General features: G+C 35.7%; 1 protein-coding gene across 1 annotated transcript; it reads right to left on the bottom strand.

Annotated features, from left to right (window-relative positions):
* Positions 1-559: 559 nt before the first annotated feature.
* ttll3 (tubulin tyrosine ligase-like family, member 3) lies at positions 560-18,862 on the bottom strand. Its single transcript, XM_042503152.1, is given in 12 exon segments — positions 560-1,345; positions 1,440-1,875; positions 2,039-2,282; positions 3,387-3,535; positions 15,414-15,594; positions 15,677-15,793; positions 15,976-16,090; positions 16,193-16,321; positions 17,496-17,551; positions 18,392-18,560; positions 18,653-18,756; positions 18,847-18,862. Coding segments are annotated over 12 exon segments (2,502 nt in total).
* Positions 18,863-19,107: the final 245 nt, after the last annotated feature.

Raw genomic sequence — 19,107 nt, 5'->3', positions numbered from 1 at the left:
TAAAACAGATTTTTTTCCACAGTATATGGAACCAGTGATCATTGTATTATTATTATTATTATATTATCCTCTGCTCACTCACCTTGGAAATATCTGCCTTACTGGAGACAAATAGCTCTTTCTCTTGGTTTCAATGCAAATTAACTACAATATGTTACATTCATAACATCATTGTAAAACATATTTATTCAGGTTACAGTCAGCCAAACTAAAACATAATTTAAATCTACCACTGGATTATATGGCATATGTAACACTTTATTCCAAATAAAAAAAGGTAAAAGTACTCATATTAACCTTGATGCTGCAAATTTAAAAGCATGATTTGAGAATTTCTAAGTTGCACCATTCCTCCTGATTGTCTTAAGTTTTTACAAACAATATCAGAATCATTTAAAAAACATACTTCAGTCACATAAGTTGTGTTTGTAACTTGTACTTTGTTGTGCATTAGGTTTCAATTCATCGAAATATTTAAATTAATAACAAAGTTGTCGCAGCCTAAATATCTTCAGCACTTCCTACTGTTTGCTTTCCATCCTTTCAACACTCAGTAGCACTAGTGTTTCTCTTCCCCAGTGCGCTCTCCTTTATATTTGCCCAAGCTTTGTCTTTGAGAGCGGAGGAATAACTGATGCTTGTGAATGCTTGGATGAGAGGACAAGTTTGGATTACAACTGGCAGCCACAATGTTTGGTTGCAAGCTTAAGACCTCTAGAGTAGGAAGGGGACCCTGGAGTGGAGGAAAGATCCGAGTAGGAGTCCTATGTTGGGGCACCAAAGCTGTCTGGGGAAGGAGGGATCTGGGGATGTGTGATGCATGGCCTGAGTTGGCCTGAGATTTGCTCTCTGATATGTTGTGAGGGGGGCTGAGGGAAAAGGAAAGGCTCCGTGGGACCACATTTGCCCTGTTGGCACCAAGACTCAAACCCAAGCGTCGTGCTTTCCTCTGAGGTTCAGTGTGTATCACCAAAGGCTGTTCACATGCCATGCTGCGACAAGACCTGCGGACACAGGAAGTATTTGGAACTTCTGTTTTTCCCCCGTGATCCCTCTTAGGAGATATTGATGTCAGCTGTCTCTTATTCTGTCTAGCAGCTCGGTTCTCCTTGCCTGGGTGGCGTGAAACTGAGAGTGCAGAGCACTTCTGACCTGATGGTTTATGTAGTGTTTCAACCTCTTCTGACGTCGACTGGTCTGAAGGGAACTGGACAGTGAGGGGTGGGTTGGAAACAACTCTGTGGAGCAGAGCGGTTTGTCTATGAAGCAGAGGTCTGGATCGCCTTATGGGGACGCCTTCCACCAGCAGGTTCACTCCCACATACTGAGGCACTTCAACTGCAGCCTGAGAGGGTGAAAAAGTAAAACACAAATAAATGCATTTGTGGAATTCCCCTTGAAAATGCGCCTTTAGGCATTTTATGTTAAGATATTCCAACCTGTTTGTAGATTAGCTGGAAGCCTCCTGTGTACGCACTGGGATCAGTCCGACGGTCGAGCACAACCCTCAGTGTGTCCAGCTGCACAGCAGGACAGAGGCGAGCTGTCACAGCGGTGGAGCAGGCCATAGTCGGACTAGCATTGATTTCCAGAAGCCAAGGCCTCAGATCTCTGCCCAACATAAAGTCAGCTCCGTAGAGCTCAAAACTCGCCTTACGAGGCTCGACCAGGTCTTGGGCTGTCTGCAGGGTATGGACCACTGCTCGCTGCATACCGGGGACCACCACTGACTCCCACTCTGCTCCACGGCCCTGCCGCTGTAGGAAAGCCCTGAACTGAGAGCAGGACCACATGTTGTCCTCAGGCACTCCTGGATGGCGCTCACAGGAGGGTTGGAAATGCTTCTGGATCGAGTTGTTGCACAGGTGAACTGAGCTGAGGAAGGGGGTAAGGCCATGAAGGTAAGTGTTAAACGTGCTTAAACTAAAATGGGTACATTTAGTCCTGCTTGTACTGTTGCATTTCTAACTAGATAAAAATACAGGAAAGATCCAACATTATAGACAATGTAAAGAATTTTTTTTCTGTTCTGTCTAACCTGTCCAGAGTTTTTGTGGAATAGAGCTGAGTGGAGAAACGCAGGTAGCACTCTCTGTAGAACCAGACTGTCAGAGGGTTCCAGTCCGTGACAAGGAACCACTGGCGGAGGTCAAACTTGGTGCCGTGGACCAACAGAGGACGCTCCAGGTATTTCTGAACCACCCATTTACTCTCCTTAGTCATGGCTCTGTCGCTGTCCACAAGTGCCAAAATCTCATCCAAGCGATTTATACAGAGAATACCTGAGGGATTAGTGTGACATGGACAAGAAAAAAACACACAAAAACTGTCTTAAACAAATCAAAACTTAAAGTAAGAGGACTTGGTGTTTCTGATGACCTTCCAAAGAAATGAATGGCGAACATTCATTCATTATATTGAAGCTGAGGGGAATTGTAGGCATTACCATTATATTTAATCCAATTAAATGTAGTAAAAGGAAGCAACAGTGACATCTGCATGTCCCAGTTCATGTTGCAACCAAAATATTCAAAACACAAATCAACACGGTATGATTTTCAGTATTTTCCAATAATGTACACATGCCCAGAGATGCAAATGAGAAAAGAATTCTGGTTGTCTGATTAAGTCTAGTCTAATTTTTTCCTCTCCTGTGTTGCATGTGAAAAAATGATGTTGTAGGGTTTGAGAAAAATAAACCTGTGGAACAGGTCTGATTGAGAAATGTTTGGCCAGGTGAAAGAAGTTTTGCTAAAATAATTTGTCTAAGTTCTGTTATTCCATATTCAAAACAGATGGAGAAAAGTGTCTGCAGGGTATTTTCTTTTTTTTTTTTGTAGTCATGGTAGAGTGATAGTTGTTGCCATACTCATTTCAGCCAAAAGAAGCTAACCTGTCATTAGCGTTATTTACACTGACTGACTATGATAAGTGCTGATTTGAATAATTTCAACCAAAAAGACAAACATGACAGTAATAGTACATAACTTGCTAACACAATATATGAGAGCCTCTAGCCCTTTGGCCACAAGAGACTGAAGTGCACGATTCCCTTGTGTCCTTCAAAGTTAGTATTACTACAAAAAAAAACAAACACTCCTGACAAAAAAGAAAATTAACCTTGCAAAACTTTTCCTCCCTACCTGTTTACACAGATGACAAAAAATAAATAAATAAGGAATTTAGAAAGTTTGTCCTTGCAAAACTCTTTCTCCACCTGTTCGTAAGTCATAAACAGGGGGACAAACAGTTTAGAACAGACTTGTAAACAATGGACTGCAGGATTTTTTTTCTCACTTGTCTCTCAGGTCTATCATAGTGTTGTGCAAAGAGGAAGTGAAAGATTCATATTTAAGATTACCATATAACTATTTTTCTAAACTCACCTCGCCCTCTTGACTTGGCACCTGGTTTGATGATCCAGATGTTGTTTATTCCATCTGTATCCAGCTGAGGGCAGACCTCCTGCAGTCTGATTAACATGGCCTGGCAGCGCTCCACAAACACACTACTGCCCCTGATCAATGCATCTTCACTACACACAAACAGTACATTCAGAGATCGAGTTCACTAATGTGCAGAGTTGTGACATCTTACTTTCACACTTTATTCCAGAGTGTAATTGTGCACTGCACAGCAATTATATAGGTAAGCACACAGTATATTCACATTGGTAAAAAATGAAAATAATTGAATGAAAAAAATACCAGCCAATGTAAATTGAGATCATCTTATTTCTGAAAGTTATGTACATCTATCTATAAAATCAAGGAATTTCTGTCTGGGAGTGTGTAAGTTCTGTGCATATCTCAATTACTGTTAATACAATCTAATTTGTACAGAATTTCTGAAAAACATCAGAAAAAGTCAGAGTATAGCATGTCATAAAAACTCATGGTATAGTATGTTATAAAAATGTAATTAAAAGGCATTGTATTGCATGTCATAAGAATTTTTTTTATAAAACATTAAACATATACTAGCCCAAAAAAAAAGTGTTATGAAAAGTCATACTATAGGATGTCATAAAAAAGTCATAACACAGTCTTAGCATGCTACGTCAAAAATAAACCTTGATAAAATCATACTAAAATATATCATCCAAAATGGCATAATGGTATAGTATGTTTGCCAAAAGTCACAGTCTATAGTATGTCAGCCGAAATAACACAAAATAGTCAGAATATGGTATGTCGTCCAAAATATTATAAAAAAGTCAAGGTGTCAGTAGGCACAGTAAACTGTCATCCAAAATAGCAGAAAATAGTCATCACATAGTAGTCAAAAAGTCATAGTATAGTTCTTCGTCCAAGATCGCTTAAAAAAGTAAGAATATAGAATGTCATTGAGAATAGCATTAAAAAGTCATCTGACACTTCGACGTTCAAAAAAGTCATAGCTTAATATGTTGTTTAAAAAAAAAAGAATACTATGTCATCAAAATGGCATAATAATGTCATAGTATAGAATGTCATTTAAAATGGCATAAAAAGTCATACTATCGGATGTTGTCTAAAATAGCATAAAAATGTCATAGTATAATATGTTGTCCAAAAGAGCACAAAAATCTCATGGTATATATGCCATCCGAAATTGAATTAAAACATCATGCTATAGCATGTCATCCAAAATACCTTTAAAAATTTATAGTATAGTATGTCGTCCAAAATGGCATAAAAAAGTCCCATAATAGTATGTCTTTTTTTGGTTGTTTGTTTTTTAAAAAATTTTTCTTTTCATTTTACTATATTATAATCCTCTTCAATATGCTATCCTAGGACTTTTTTTGACATTTGGAAAGATGACTTTTTTGACAATTTCAACTTGCTATAATATGGCATTTTTCAGCATATTATACAATGACCTTACAACAATTGAAATGTTGACTTTTCTGGCAGTTTTTTCAGATTACTAGGTATACTATAATTTCGACTTTTGGAGCGATTACTTTTTTGACCATTTTTCCACATACTATAGTATGGCTTTTTTCTGGATACTATAGGATGACTTTTTAACAATTGAGATGTTGACTTTTGGGACAGGGTTTTTGTCTTACTCTTCAATATGCTACTCTAGGACATTTTTCGACATTTGAAAAGATGATTTTTTTTTACCTTTTTCCGAGCTATTATAGTATGGTGTTTTTCGACATAGTATAGTATGCCTTTTAAAAAGTTGACATGTTGACTTTTTGGATAGATTTTTTTTGTCTTATACATTACTATCTTCTTCAACATGCTATTCTCAAACTTTTTTTCAACATTTGGAGCTATTAGTTTTTTGACAATTTTTCAATATACTATAGTATGGGATTTTTTTTCGAGATAGTATAGAATGACTTTTCAAAAACTGACGTTGATTTTTTGGACAGATTTTTTGTTAAAAAACTATTCTATGACTTCTTGTCAACATTTGGAGTGATGACTTTTTTGACCATTTTTTGACATACGTACGACATGTGGCATATTTTGGCTTACTAGAGTATGACTTTTCAATGATTGAAATGTTGACGTTTTCTTTCTTACAGTCTTATATTGCTATAATTCTCTTCAACATGCTACTCTAGGACCTTTTTTTACCATTTGGAAATATGACCTTTTTGACCATTTTTCAACACGCTATAGTATGGTGTTTTTAAACATACGTTTAAAAACGTATGACATCTAAAAACTGACATGACTTTCTGGACAGATTTTTTTGTCTTACGAAATGATAATCTTCTTAAACATGCTAATCTTGGACTTTCATTTAACAATGGGGGCAATGACTTTTTTCAACCATGGCGTTTTTTCGATTTAGTACAGTATGACATTTCAAAAATTTGGAGCAATGACTTCTTTGAACATTTTTTGACATATTATATGATGAATTTTCAACATTTCCTTTTTCCAGCTTACTATACTATAATCTTCTTCATCTAGCTAATCTTGGACTTTTTTTCAACAATTGAAGCAATTACTTTTTTGACCATTTTTTGTCTTACTATAGTACGGCATTTTTGGTCATTTTTATCGACATGCTATTTTATGGTGTTTTGAGCCGTATTCTATGCCATGGCGTGTCTCAGCATGGTATTTTATGTGGTTTTCAGCTGTTTTTTGGACATGCTTTTGCAACATCCTGTGCAATGGCTTGTGTCGGCATGCTTTTTTTATGTGCTCTTATGTGGTTTTTAGCTGTTTTTTGTGAAAAGAGGCCATGGCATTTTATGTGGTTTCCAGCTGTTTTTTGGACATCATATTTGGACATTTTTTGCCATTTTTGGTTCTTCTTTCGACATACTATTTTATTTTTATTTTATTTTATTTTTTTTTTTTTGTCGTTTTTACAACGTCTTATGTCATGGCGTGTGTTAGCATGCTTTTTTTTTGTGGTTTTATGTGATTTTCAGCTGTTGTTTGGACATGTCATATTTTAACATTTCTTGCCATACTATAGCCTTGCCTTTTCAGTCATTTTTTCAAAAATGTCCTATTATGGTGTTTTGGACAGTTTTTGAGAGACTCTATGCCATGGTGTGTCTCTGCACTCTATTTTATGATGTTTTGAGGTGTTTCAGCTGTTTGTTGGACATACTACAGTATGGCATTTGTGGTTGTTTTTTTTTACATGCTATTTTACAGTGTTTTTGCAATATCCTATACCATGGCGTGTCTGGGCATGGTATTTTATGTGGTTTTTAGCTGTTTTTTGGACGTCATATTTTGACATTTTTCACCACACTATAGTATGGCATTTTCGGTTCTTTTTTGACATGCTATTTTATGGTGTTTTTGGCTGTTTTTACAGTATCCTTAGCCATGGTGTGTCTTGGCGTGGTATATTATGTGGTTTTCAGCTGTTTTTTGGACATGTCATATTTCGAAATTTTTTACCACACTTTAATACGGCATTTCCGATCGTTTTTTCAACATGCTATTTTATGTTGTATTGGGCAATTTTTGCAATATCTTCTGCTATACTGTGTCTCAGCATGGTATTTTATGTGGTTTTATGGGGTTTTCAGCTGTTTTTTGGACATGTCATATGACATGACTCGACATTTTAAGCCTTACTATCGTATAGCATTTTTGGTCCTTTTTTCTACATTGTATATGATGGTGTTTTTGGCCAGTTCTGAAACATCCTATGCCATGGCGTGTGTCAGCATGTTTTTTATGTGGTTTTCAGCTGTTTTTGGTCATGCCATATTTTGACATTTTTCGCCACACGAAAGTATGGATTTTTTGGACATGTTATGTTTTGAAATTTTTCTCCATACTAAAGTATGGCATTTTCTATTGTTTTTTCGACATGCGATTTTATGGTGTTTTTGGCCACTTTTGCAACATCCTGTGCTATGGTGTTTGTTGGCATGGTATTTTATGTGGTTTTATGTGGTTTTTAGCTGTTTTTTGGCAACATGTCATTATTTGACATTTTTCGCCTTGCCTTGTCAGTCAATTTTTGGACATGCTATACTGTGGTGTTTTTGGCAATTTTATGAAGATTCTATGATATGGCAAGTCTCGGCACACTATTTCTTGCTGTTGTTGAGGTGTTGTCAGCTGTTTCTGGGACATGATATATTTTGACATTTTTGCCTCGCTATAGCCTTGCTTTTTTGGTCATTTTTTCGACATGTGATATTATGGTGAGTTTGGCCATACTTGCAAGTTTTAATGCTATAGCGTGTCTCAGCACACTGTTCCATGTAGTTTACAATTGTTTTTAGCTGTTTTTTGGACATGTCATTTTTTGACATTTTTGCCATACTATAGACTTGCTTTTTTGGTCATTTTTTCGACATGTTATATTATGGTGTTTTTGGCCATATTTGCAAGTTGTAATGCTATGGCGTCTCTCAGCACGCTCTTTTATGTAGTTTATAATTGTTTTAGCTGTTTTTTGAAAATGTCATTTTTTGTCATTTTTTGCCATTTTTGCCTTGGTTTTTTCGTCTTTTTTTGACATGCTATAATAAGGTGTTTTTGGCCGTTTTTGCAAACTCCAATGCTATGGCGTGTCTCAGTATGCTATTTTATGCTGTTTTGAGGTGTTTTCGGCTGTTTTTATGACATGTCATTTTTTGACATTTTTGCCATACTATAGCCTTGTTTTTTTGGTCATTTTTTGAACATGCTATATTATGGTGTCTTTGGCCATATTTGCAAGCTTTGATGCTATGGCTTTTGTCAGCATACTAGTTCATGCTGTTTTGGGATTTTTTCAGCTGTTTTGATGACATGTCAAATTTCGACATTTTCGCCATGCTATAGCCTTGCTATTTTCGGTCATTTTTTCGACATTCTATATTATGGTGTTTTTGGCAGTTTTTGCAAAATCCAATGCTATGACGTGTCTCAGCATGCCATTTTATGCTGTTTTGAGGTGTTTTCAGCTGTTTTTGGACATGTCATTTTTTTACATTTTTGCCATACTATAGCCTTGCTTTTTTGGTCATTTTTTCGACATGCTATATTATGGTGTTTTTGGCCATATTTGCAAGTTGTAACGCTATGGCGTGTCTCAGCACGCTATTTTATGTAGTTTATTATTGTTTTTAGCTGTTTTTTGGACATGTCATTTTTTGACATTTTTGCCATACTATAGCCTTGCTTTTTTCGGTCATTTTTTCGACACGCAATATTATGGTGTTTTTGGCAGTTTTTTCAAAATCCAATCCGTATGGCGTGTCTCAGCATGCCATTTTATGCTGTTTTGAGGTGTTTTCAGCTGTTTTTTGGACATGTCATTTTTTGACATTTTTGCCATACTATAGCCTTGCTTTTTTAGTGTTTTTTTTGACATTCTATAATAAGTGTTTTTGGCCGTTTTTTTTTGCAAAAATCCAATGCTATGGCGTGTCTCAGCATGCCATTTTATGCTGTTTTGAGGTGTTTTCAGCTGTTTTTTGGACATGTCATTTTTTTTTGACATTTTTGCCATACTATAGCCTTGCTTTTTTAGTCTTTTTTTTTGACATTCTATAATAAGGTGTTTTTGGCCGTTTTTGCAAAATCCAATGCTATGGCGTGTCTCAGCATGCCATTTTATGCTGTTTTGAGGTGTTTTCAGCTGTTTTTTGGACATGTCATTTTTTGACATTTTTGCCATACTATAGCCTTGCTTTTTTAGTGTTTTTTTTGACATTCTATATAAGGTGTTTTTGGCCGTTTTTGCAAAATCCAATGCTATGGCGTGTCTCAGCATGCCATTTTTATGCTGTTTTGAGGTGTTTTCAGCTGTTTTTTGGACATGTCATTTTTTGACATTTTTGCCATACTATAGCCTTGCTTTTTTAGTCTTTTTTTTTTGACATTCTATAATAAGGTGTTTTTGGCCGTTTTTGCAAAATCCAATGCTATGGCGTGTCTCAGCATGCCATTTTATGCTGTTTTGAGGTGTTTTCAGCTGTGTTTTGGACATGTCATTTTCTGACATTTTTGCCTTGGTTTTTTGGTCATTTTTTCAACATGCTATATTATGGTGTTTTTGGCCATATTTGCAAGCTTTGATGCTATGGCTTTTGTCAGTATGCTATTTTATGCTGTTTTTGGGTGTTTTCAGGTGTTTTTACAATATGTCATTTTTTGACATGTTTTGCCATACTATAGCCTTGATTTTTTGGTCATTTTTTTGACATGTGATATTATGGTGTTTTTGGGCATTTTTGCAAGTTGTAACGCTATGGCGTGTCTCAGCACGCTATTTTATGTAGTTTATAAATTGTTTTTAGCTGTTTTTTGGACATGTCATTTTTTGACATTTTTGCCATACTATAGCCTTGCTTTTTTGGTCATTTTTTTTTCGACATGCTATATTATGGTGTTTTTGGCCATATTTGCAAGTTTTAATGCTATGGCGTGTCTCAGCACGCTATTTTATGTAGTTTGTCATTGTTTTTAGCTGTTTTTTGGACATGTCATTTTTTGACATTTTTGCCATACTATAGCCTTGCTTTTTTCGGTCATTTTTTCGACATGCTATATTATGGTGTTTTCGGCAGTTGTTGCAAAATCCAATCCTATGGCGTGTCTCAGCATGCCATTTTATGCTGTTTTGAGGTGTTTTTCAGCTGTTTTTTGGACATGTCATTTTTTGACATTTTTGCCATACTATAGCCTTGCTTTTTTGGTCATTTTTTCGACATGTGATATTATGGTGTTTTTGGCCATATTTGCAAGTTTTAATGCTATGGCATGTCTCAGCACACTCTTTCATGTAGTTTAAAATTGATTTTAGCTGTTTTTTGGACATGTCATTTTTTGACATTTTTGCCATACTATAGCCTTGCTTTTTTAGTCTTTTTTTTTGACATTCTATAATAAGGTGTTTTTGGCCGTTTTTGCAAAATCCAATGCTATGCTATGGCGTGTCTCAGCATGCCATTTTTATGCTGTTTTGAGGTGTTTTCAGCTGTGTTTTGGACATGTCATTTTCTGACATTTTTGCCTTGGTTTTTTGGTCATTTTTTCAACATGCTATATTATGGTGTTTTTGGCATATTTGCAAGCTTTGATGCTATGGCTTTTGTCAGTATGCTATTTTATGCTGTTTTTGGGTGTTTTCAGGTGTTTTTACGATATGTCATTTTTTGACATGTTTTGCCATACTATAGCCTTGATTTTTTGGTCATTTTTTCGACATGTGATATTATGGTGTTTTTGGGCATATTTGCAAGTTGTAACGCTATGGCATGTCTCAGCACGCTATTTTATGTAGTTTATAATTGTTTTTAGCTGTTTTTTGGACATGTCATTTTTTGACATTTTTGCCATACTATAGCCTTGCTTTTTTGGTCATTTTTTCGACATGTGATATTATGGTGTTTTTGGCCATATTTGCAAGTTTTAATGCTATGGCATGTCTCAGCACACTCTTTCATGTAGTTTAAAAATTGATTTTAGCTGTTTTTTGGACATGTCATTTTTTGACATTTTTGCCATACTATAGCCTTGCTTTTTTTGTCATTTTTTTTTTTTTTTGACATTCTATAATAAGGTGTTTTTGGCAAGTTTTTGCAAAATCCAATGCTATGGCGTGTCTCAGCATGCCATTTTATGCTGTTTTGAGGTGTTTTTCACCTGTGTTTTGGACATGTCATTTTTGACATTTTTGCCTTGGTTTTTTGGTCATTTTTTCAACATGCTATATTATGGTGTTTTTGGCCATATTTGCAAGCTTTGATGCTATGGCTTTTGTCAGTATGCTATTTTATGCTGTTTTTGGGTGTTTTCAGGTGTTTTTACGATATGTCATTTTTGACATGTTTTGCCATACTATAGCCTTGCTGTTTTGGTCATTTTTTCGACATGTGATATTATGGTGTTTTTGGCCATATTTGCAAGTTGTAACACTATGGCGTGTCTCAGCACGCTATTTAATGTAGTTTACAATTGTTTTTAGCTGTTTTTTGGACATGTCATTTTTTGACATTTTTGCCATACTATAGCCTTGGTTTTTTGGTCATTTTTTCGACATGCTATATTATGGTGTTTTTGGCCATATTTGCAAGTTTTAATGCTATGGCATGTCTCAGCACGCTATTTCATGTAGTTTAAAATTGATTTTAGCTGTTTTTTGGACATGTCATTTTTTGACATTTTTGCCATACTATAGCCTTGCTTTTTTCGGTCATTTTTTCGACATGCTATATTATGGTGTTTTCGGCAGTTGTTGCAAAATCCAATGCTATGGCGTGTCTCAGCATGCCAATTTATGCTGTTTTGAGGTGTTTTCAGCTGTTTTTTGGACATGTCATTTTTTGACATTTTTGCCATACTATAGTCTTGTTTTTTGGTCATTTTTTCAACATGCTATAATATGGTGTGTTTGGCCATAGTTGCAAGTTTTATTGCCATAGCGTGTCTTTTCATGTAGTTCATAATTGTTTTTAGCTGTTTTTTGACATGTCACTTTTTGACTTTTTTGCCATACTATAGCCTTGCTTTTTTTTGTCATTTTCTTGATATGCTATATTATGGTGTTTTTGGCCATTGTTGCAACATTCTATGCTATGGCATGTCTCAGCACACTATTTTATGCTGTTTTGAGGTGGTTTCAGCTTTTCTTTGGGATATGTCATGATTTGACATGTTTTGCCATACTATAGCCTTGCCTTTTTGTCATTTCTTCAACATACTATACTATGGCTTTTGCAACGTCCTGTGCAATGGTGTGTGTTGTACCTTTTTATGTACTTTTCCACTGTTTTTTGTACATGCCATATTTTGACATTTTTCGCTATGCCATAGCATGGCATTTTCTGTCATTTTTTCAACATGCTATTTAATGGTGTTTTTGTCCGTTTTTGCAACCACAATGCTCGATATGCTACAGTATGCCGTTTTTCAACATTTCACTTTTTGGACAGTTTTTTCTTCTTTCAACTATACTATAATCTTCTTCAACATGCTAGTCTAGGACTGTTTTGACATTTGGTACAATGACTTTTTTGACCGTTTTTTGGACATGCTGTAGTATGACGTTTCTGACATACAGTAGTATACTATGACTTAAACAAAACTATGACTTAAACAAAACTAAAATTTTGACTTTTTGGAAAGTTTTTTCCTTTTAATCTAGTAAAACCTTTTTCAACACGTTATTCTACTCTATCCTTTTTTTCAACATCTAAAATGATTACTTTTTTCAGCACTCTTTCCACATGGTATAATATGCCGTTTGTCGACATGCTATAGTATTCAATATTTGAAATGTTAATTTTTTGGATAGTTTTTTTTAGCTCACTATTCTTGGTCTTCTTTAGCATGCCATGCAATGACTTTTTTGGACATTTAGAAAGATGACTTTTTTCACCTTTTTTTGACATGCTACAGTATGGCGTTTTCAACATACTACAGTACTTTTCAACATGTTAAATGTTGACTTTTTGGACATTTTTTTGTCTTACTATACTATAATCCTCTTAAGCATGCTATTCTAAGACATTTTGTTGACATTTGGAGATATTACTTTTACTTGTTTTTACTATTTTTCGACATGCTATAGTATGCCATTTTTCGACATACTATACTAGGACTTTTTTCGGCATTTGAAGTGACACCTTTTTTGAGCATTTTTTTTGACATGCTTAATAGTATGACTTTTTGTGCTATTTTGGACGACATTCTGTGGTATGTATCCTTCATTTGATTTTCAACGACACACTATACTATGACCCTTTTATGCTGTTTCGGATGACATGTTATACTATGATGTTTAATGACATTTCGGACATAGTAAATTATTACTTTTTATGCTACTTTTGATGACATACTTAAGTAAGACCTTTTGTGGTATTTTGGATGACATATTATACTAAGAGGTTTTTAAAATATTTTGGATGACAAACTATAATATAGCTTTATTATGCTATTTAGGACGACATACTAAACTAGGTGTTTTATGCAGTTTTGGACAACATAGTATGCTATGACTTTTTTAATGCTTTTTGGGAGGACATACTATACTGTTACTTTTTAATGCTACTTTGGACAGTATACTATACTATGCTATGCTTTTTTATGACATTTTTGAATACATACTCTACTATGACATCATACTATATCATTACTTTTTTATGCTATTTTAGACATACTTTAGTATAACAGTTCATGCTTTTTTGGACGACACACCACCATATGACTGTTTTATGCTATTTTGGACAACGTACTATAGAATGAGTTTTATATACTTTTTTGGGCGACATACTATAGTGTGACATTTTTGTCCTATGTTGGAAGTTATACTGATGTATGACTTTTTTTGCTATGTTACGTCATATGAAAATATGATTTTTTTTCTCTAATTTTGGAAAACTATGGTATGATGTTTTAAGGACATTTTGGACGACATATCATACTATGACTTCTTCATGCCATACTTTGACTTTCTTTCTGCTGTTTTTGACAACATACCATCCTATGACTTATTTATGACATTTTGGGAGATATACTATAGTATAGCACTTTATGCAATTTTGGACAACATACTTTACTATGACTTAGTCATGAAGACGTAGTTTAACATGACTTTTTATACTGTTTTGGATGACATGTTATATTGTGACTTTTTTACGATATTTTGGATGACATACAATGTAAGACCTTTTTAGGCTATTTTGGATGACACATTATACTATGATGTTTTTAAGATATTTTAGATGACATACTATACTTTTACATTTTTTTTTTTTTTTTGTCATTTTTGGAGGATGTAGTAAAACATGACTTTTTATGCTATTTTGAACGACATACTATAACTTTTTTATATTTAGGAAGACATACTAAACTATATCTTTTATGCAATTTGGAAGACATATGACTTTTTTTATTCCGTTTTGGACAATATATGTTAATGCTCTTTTGGACGACATAGAAAGTATGACTTTTTTATGCTAGTTTGGACGGCATGGAAAACACACTAAAGTTAGATTTTTTTTTCTCTGATTTTGGAAAAAATACTATGGTTTGACATCTTTAGGACATTTTGGAGAACAAACTATATGACTACTTTGACTCTTTTTTTTGCTATCTTTGTCGACATACTATACTATGACTTTTTTTTATGACATTTTGGACAACATATTATACTATTACTTTTTTATGCCAAAATAGCATTAAAAACAGTATGTCACGAAAAGTAATAGTATGACATAAAAAAATGTTACAAAAAGTCACAGTATAGTATGTTATTAAAATATTATAAAAAGTAATAGTATTGTTTACCCTAAACCAAAAATAAGTCATAAAAAGTCACAGTATAGTACATCATTATAACATCATGAAATAATCCTACCATTGGATGTTATAAAAACAGTCAAATTTTGGTATGTTGTATGTTATAGCATAGTATTTCATGAAAAAAAATGTCTCACAAAAAGTAATTGTATAGTATGTCATAAAAATCATAGTAGAGTACTTCATGAAAATTGTCAGAAAAAGTCATAGTATTGTGTGTCATAAAAAAGTCAGAAAAAGTGATGTTATAGTTTGTCCTAAAAAGTCATAGTATAGTATGTCATAAAAGAATATCAAAAACGCCATTTTTCATAAAAGATTCATGAAACTGTCATACAATAGTGTGTCATAAAATGTCATACTATAGTATGTCATGAAAAATGTAAAATGGCTTAAACCCTACACTTATGACTATATTTAACCCCAACATGAGTCCTAACATGAACATTGTGTTATTTGTACAGCTATACATATGTACTTTGCTTTGTGTACATTGGGACTGACTCTCCCCTGAACCACACACAATAAGAACTCAGCACTTTAAGATACATTTTAAGGTGAGTTTAATTGAGTTTTCAATCACCTACATTTGATAAACTGACTTGGACTGTCAGTTCTGCAGGTAAATTTAGGGTGACCGAAGATTGATCATTCTAGTAAACCAAGCAAGCTCCCAGAAAACATACTCACTGCACAACCCTGTAGTACTCCTGCAGAAACTCTGCCCACTGCTGTTCCTCCACTGAGGGTGGTGTTTCTGCAGTAACATCGATGTCACCATGCTCTAAAACACTGAGAAACTCTTGGCACATGTGCAATGCAGTGTTGATGATTCCAGGACCAACGAATTGATGCTTCATCTTATCAAACTCTGCAGAGAGAAACAAGAGTAGTAGCATAGAATCTGTTACATTCTCCTTATCCTGCACTTCATATTGTGGCCTATGTATTACCAACAGAGACACTGTTTCAGGCTCTCTGTTCCTCACCCTCCGGTCTGTCTCTCATCAGTCGACTCGTCTCAACAACATGCTGCAGCAAGCTGGTGCATGCTGTCCTCCTGAAATCCTCTTTATTGTCACAAAGAACAAGATGAGAAGACAAGAGCACAAGAAAGAGAGAAAAGGCATCAGGTTTGCTTAAGTTGATCACTAATCAAACTAAGTAAGCATCTGTTTTCCATGTTCTATTTAAATCTTTTGATGGAGCAAAATTTTGGTTCTATGTTAAATAATAGAGCCATAAAGATGACCTATGAATGCATGTTTTTCATCCTCTGCCCCAAGCCTGTAGCATCTCGGAAAGAATGTATCAGGATCAGCTGTATCAAACCACTGAAGGTTACGCAGGTTTATGCAGAGCCCGACCTGAAAGAAACGCACATATAGAGAATAGTAGCTGACCTGTAACCAAAGTTCGAATTTCCATTTTTTGCCAGTCAATCATGATAAACTCTTCATAGATGAAACCTTGGTAGTGAATGTCCCGGAATTTGCATAGTGGTTGGTCATTTGGTCACTTCTTAAGGAGCGACAGTCTATGTAATCCCGACGTGTTGTCCAGTGGAAATAAGTCGTTTCATTTCGAACGAGGCGAGACTAGAAAAGTTTGAGGAAAAGTTGTGTTAATAAGAGGGCAGAACTTAAATAACAGCATGATGGCAAAAAAGGCACATGGAATTAAAGATCCAGTGTTAAAGATTTAGGGGATTTAGTGGTGAGTGGTCAGGATCCGCAAAAGTTTCCTCCTCTCCCGAACAAACAGATTATTTAAACCAATAAAAACACTAAATAAATAAGTTTCATGTAAAGCAAATTTTGTATTTTTGGCTGTCCAACCCTATCTCAATCCGAATTCGTCAAATATCGTTGCTCACATGCAACACGCAAAGGCACTTCACATGATAACGTGGTAGGACAGAACTGGTGGTGTTGTAATTGTACACAGGAGGCAAAAGTGCTTATAGGTCAGGGGGCGGTGAGGTGGATGGGTCCAATAAATAACCAACTTTTCTGAAGAAGGTCAGAGTTCGCTTCCCATGTGGATGTGTGTGTGTGTTTTTTTCTATGCCTTACCATGTGCCTCTTTTGCCGAAACGTAACCGTCTGTGACTTTGGTGCCTAATCCCAATCATTGTGACAGTCCGCACTGTTGCGTAAACATAGGGACTGTGCTGCTTCATCAACCACATGTGCACTTACTTTACATCACAGTAACGGGCTGCGTCAGCCCACCATAACATCATCCCACCACATGCATTTGTTGACACTGCTGTAACGGCATACCAGAGCGCTAACAGCTATAGCTAAAGTATACCTAAAATGTCATAGGTCGACGCGAAAGGTCCTGACAGAGCAGCACCATGTGACGAGTTCAGAGTAAGAACATGTTGGGCGGTCTTATGGCGAAGGGGTTTCTAACTACAGTAACTGACATAAAAATCCAAATGGTCCTATGTAGAGACAGTGTTTAGTTTGACTCCTGCAGAAACATGGTGGTACAACACTGCAGACTAAATGGACAAGGATCCACTCCCAATGTAGATATAAATGGCTGATTTTAAGGTTATGAAAACACAGCAGTTCTTATTTTCAGGTGATTATACACTAAACAAAACTTAATATATTATTTTACATTTCTGCCAATATATCCCACTAAATCCTACATACTGGACTTTTAAGTAATGCGAGAATACCAATAGTAGCAAGTTTGATTGGTGTCAGACTGTGCAGGATGACAGTTGCATGTTGGTCCACTTGAACGTTGTCTTACCATGAGGTCATACATGTCATCAAGGTTCTCGTCTTTCTCGCCTTCATTCGCTCTCTCTGTAAAGAGATAAGTAAAGAGTGTGTGTGTGTGTGTGTGTGTGTGTGTGTGTGTGTGTGTGTGTGTGTGTGTGTGTGCGCGCGCGAACATACGTGCATGCATGCATGCAGACAGGCTTACATGTGTAGAAGGGTGTGTTAAGAGGGTATGGGTCTTTGTTATAGCTTGGTGTGTAATGTGGTACACAGTGTATCATTTATCAGGTGTAGGGGTATCCATGCATCCATCTAAACTGGCGCTCCAATTACATTTATGCTCATCCCTCCTTTTAGCTGTGACTAAAGGGACATTGTTACTAATGTTTTTTTTAGCCCTTTGAAACCTGAGCAAATTGGCTCGACTTTTTTCAAAAAAATATAATTATCAATAATATTAAGAGCATTAATATTTTAATAATATTAAATATTACTAATATATTTTCTACATCTACTAATTTCTTGCAGTGTTTCTTATCAAGGTGCTCATTGCCTTTTCCCATGTTTTTGAAAGATATAAAACCAATTTGCTCAGAGTTTAAATACTTGTGAAAGGCATCTGAAAGCAGCACAAGAACATTTATGTCACTCCAGGTTTCAAAGGGTTAACATTTAGATAAGTGAAACGGCAGAAAAAAAACCAACTGATACTACCTTGTTAGTAACACTGTGTGCAGGGCCCCATAATATGCATCTATTCCTACTATCTCAATTACTTATGAGGCCTACACAGATGTTTTTCTTCTTCCAGGCTTTTACACTGATAGATTTCAGTGTTGTGATTGACATCAACATTGCATCTTGTTTTCTCAAAATAAATGTCAGTTTGTGGTAGCTCAAGGACTTAATCCTCAATTGTCTCACCAGCAACATCAACACTGACATCACCATCATCGCCATCCTCCTCCTCATTGCCATGGCAATTAGGTGCTCGCTGGGCAGGACGAGGCAAACGACGTTCCACCCACCCTCTGGCCCACAAGGCAGCACGGATCACAGGGTAGGGTCCTTGCACTGAGAACACTTTCCTCAGCTGAGAATGAGTGGAAGAGAGACGGAAAGAGTCAGGTAGTGGGTGAAAAAGCAGAGGTGTTGCAGTGACGTCGGGCTTGCGCATATAATCACCTTCACTGCTTTCTCCACCAGCATTTTAGCTGTTTTTAGCCTGTCTGGCTTGATTGCTGGCAGGCTGGGCACACTGCGACGTATCCTCCCCTCCACTGGAGCCACTGTGGATTGTAACACTGAGACAAACTGCAAATGTCAGTATAAAGTAACTGTGTGCATGTAATTGTATATGCAAATGCCTATTCACTTACCTGGTATTGGTTGCATGTTACTTTTATTTAGTTGTCTCTTCAGCTGATCAACATACAGTGGTTAGTTCTCTGGTAGCAGAAATATGTTCAACAGCATTATTTTCACAACAGATGGATGGATGAATGGATGGATGAATGGATAGGTAGATAGATAGATAGAAGATAGATAGATAGATAGATAGAGAGAGATAAATAGATAGATAGATAGATAGACATATAGATAGACAGATGCAGAGAAATGTCATGCACAATGTATTCTTG

This window comes from Plectropomus leopardus, chromosome 2, assembly GCF_008729295.1.
Source record: "Plectropomus leopardus isolate mb chromosome 2, YSFRI_Pleo_2.0, whole genome shotgun sequence".
NCBI classification, from domain to species: domain Eukaryota; kingdom Metazoa; phylum Chordata; class Actinopteri; order Perciformes; family Serranidae; genus Plectropomus; species Plectropomus leopardus.
The sequence above is the reverse complement of the archived record's forward strand: the minus strand, read 5'-3'. Positions and strand labels throughout refer to the sequence as shown.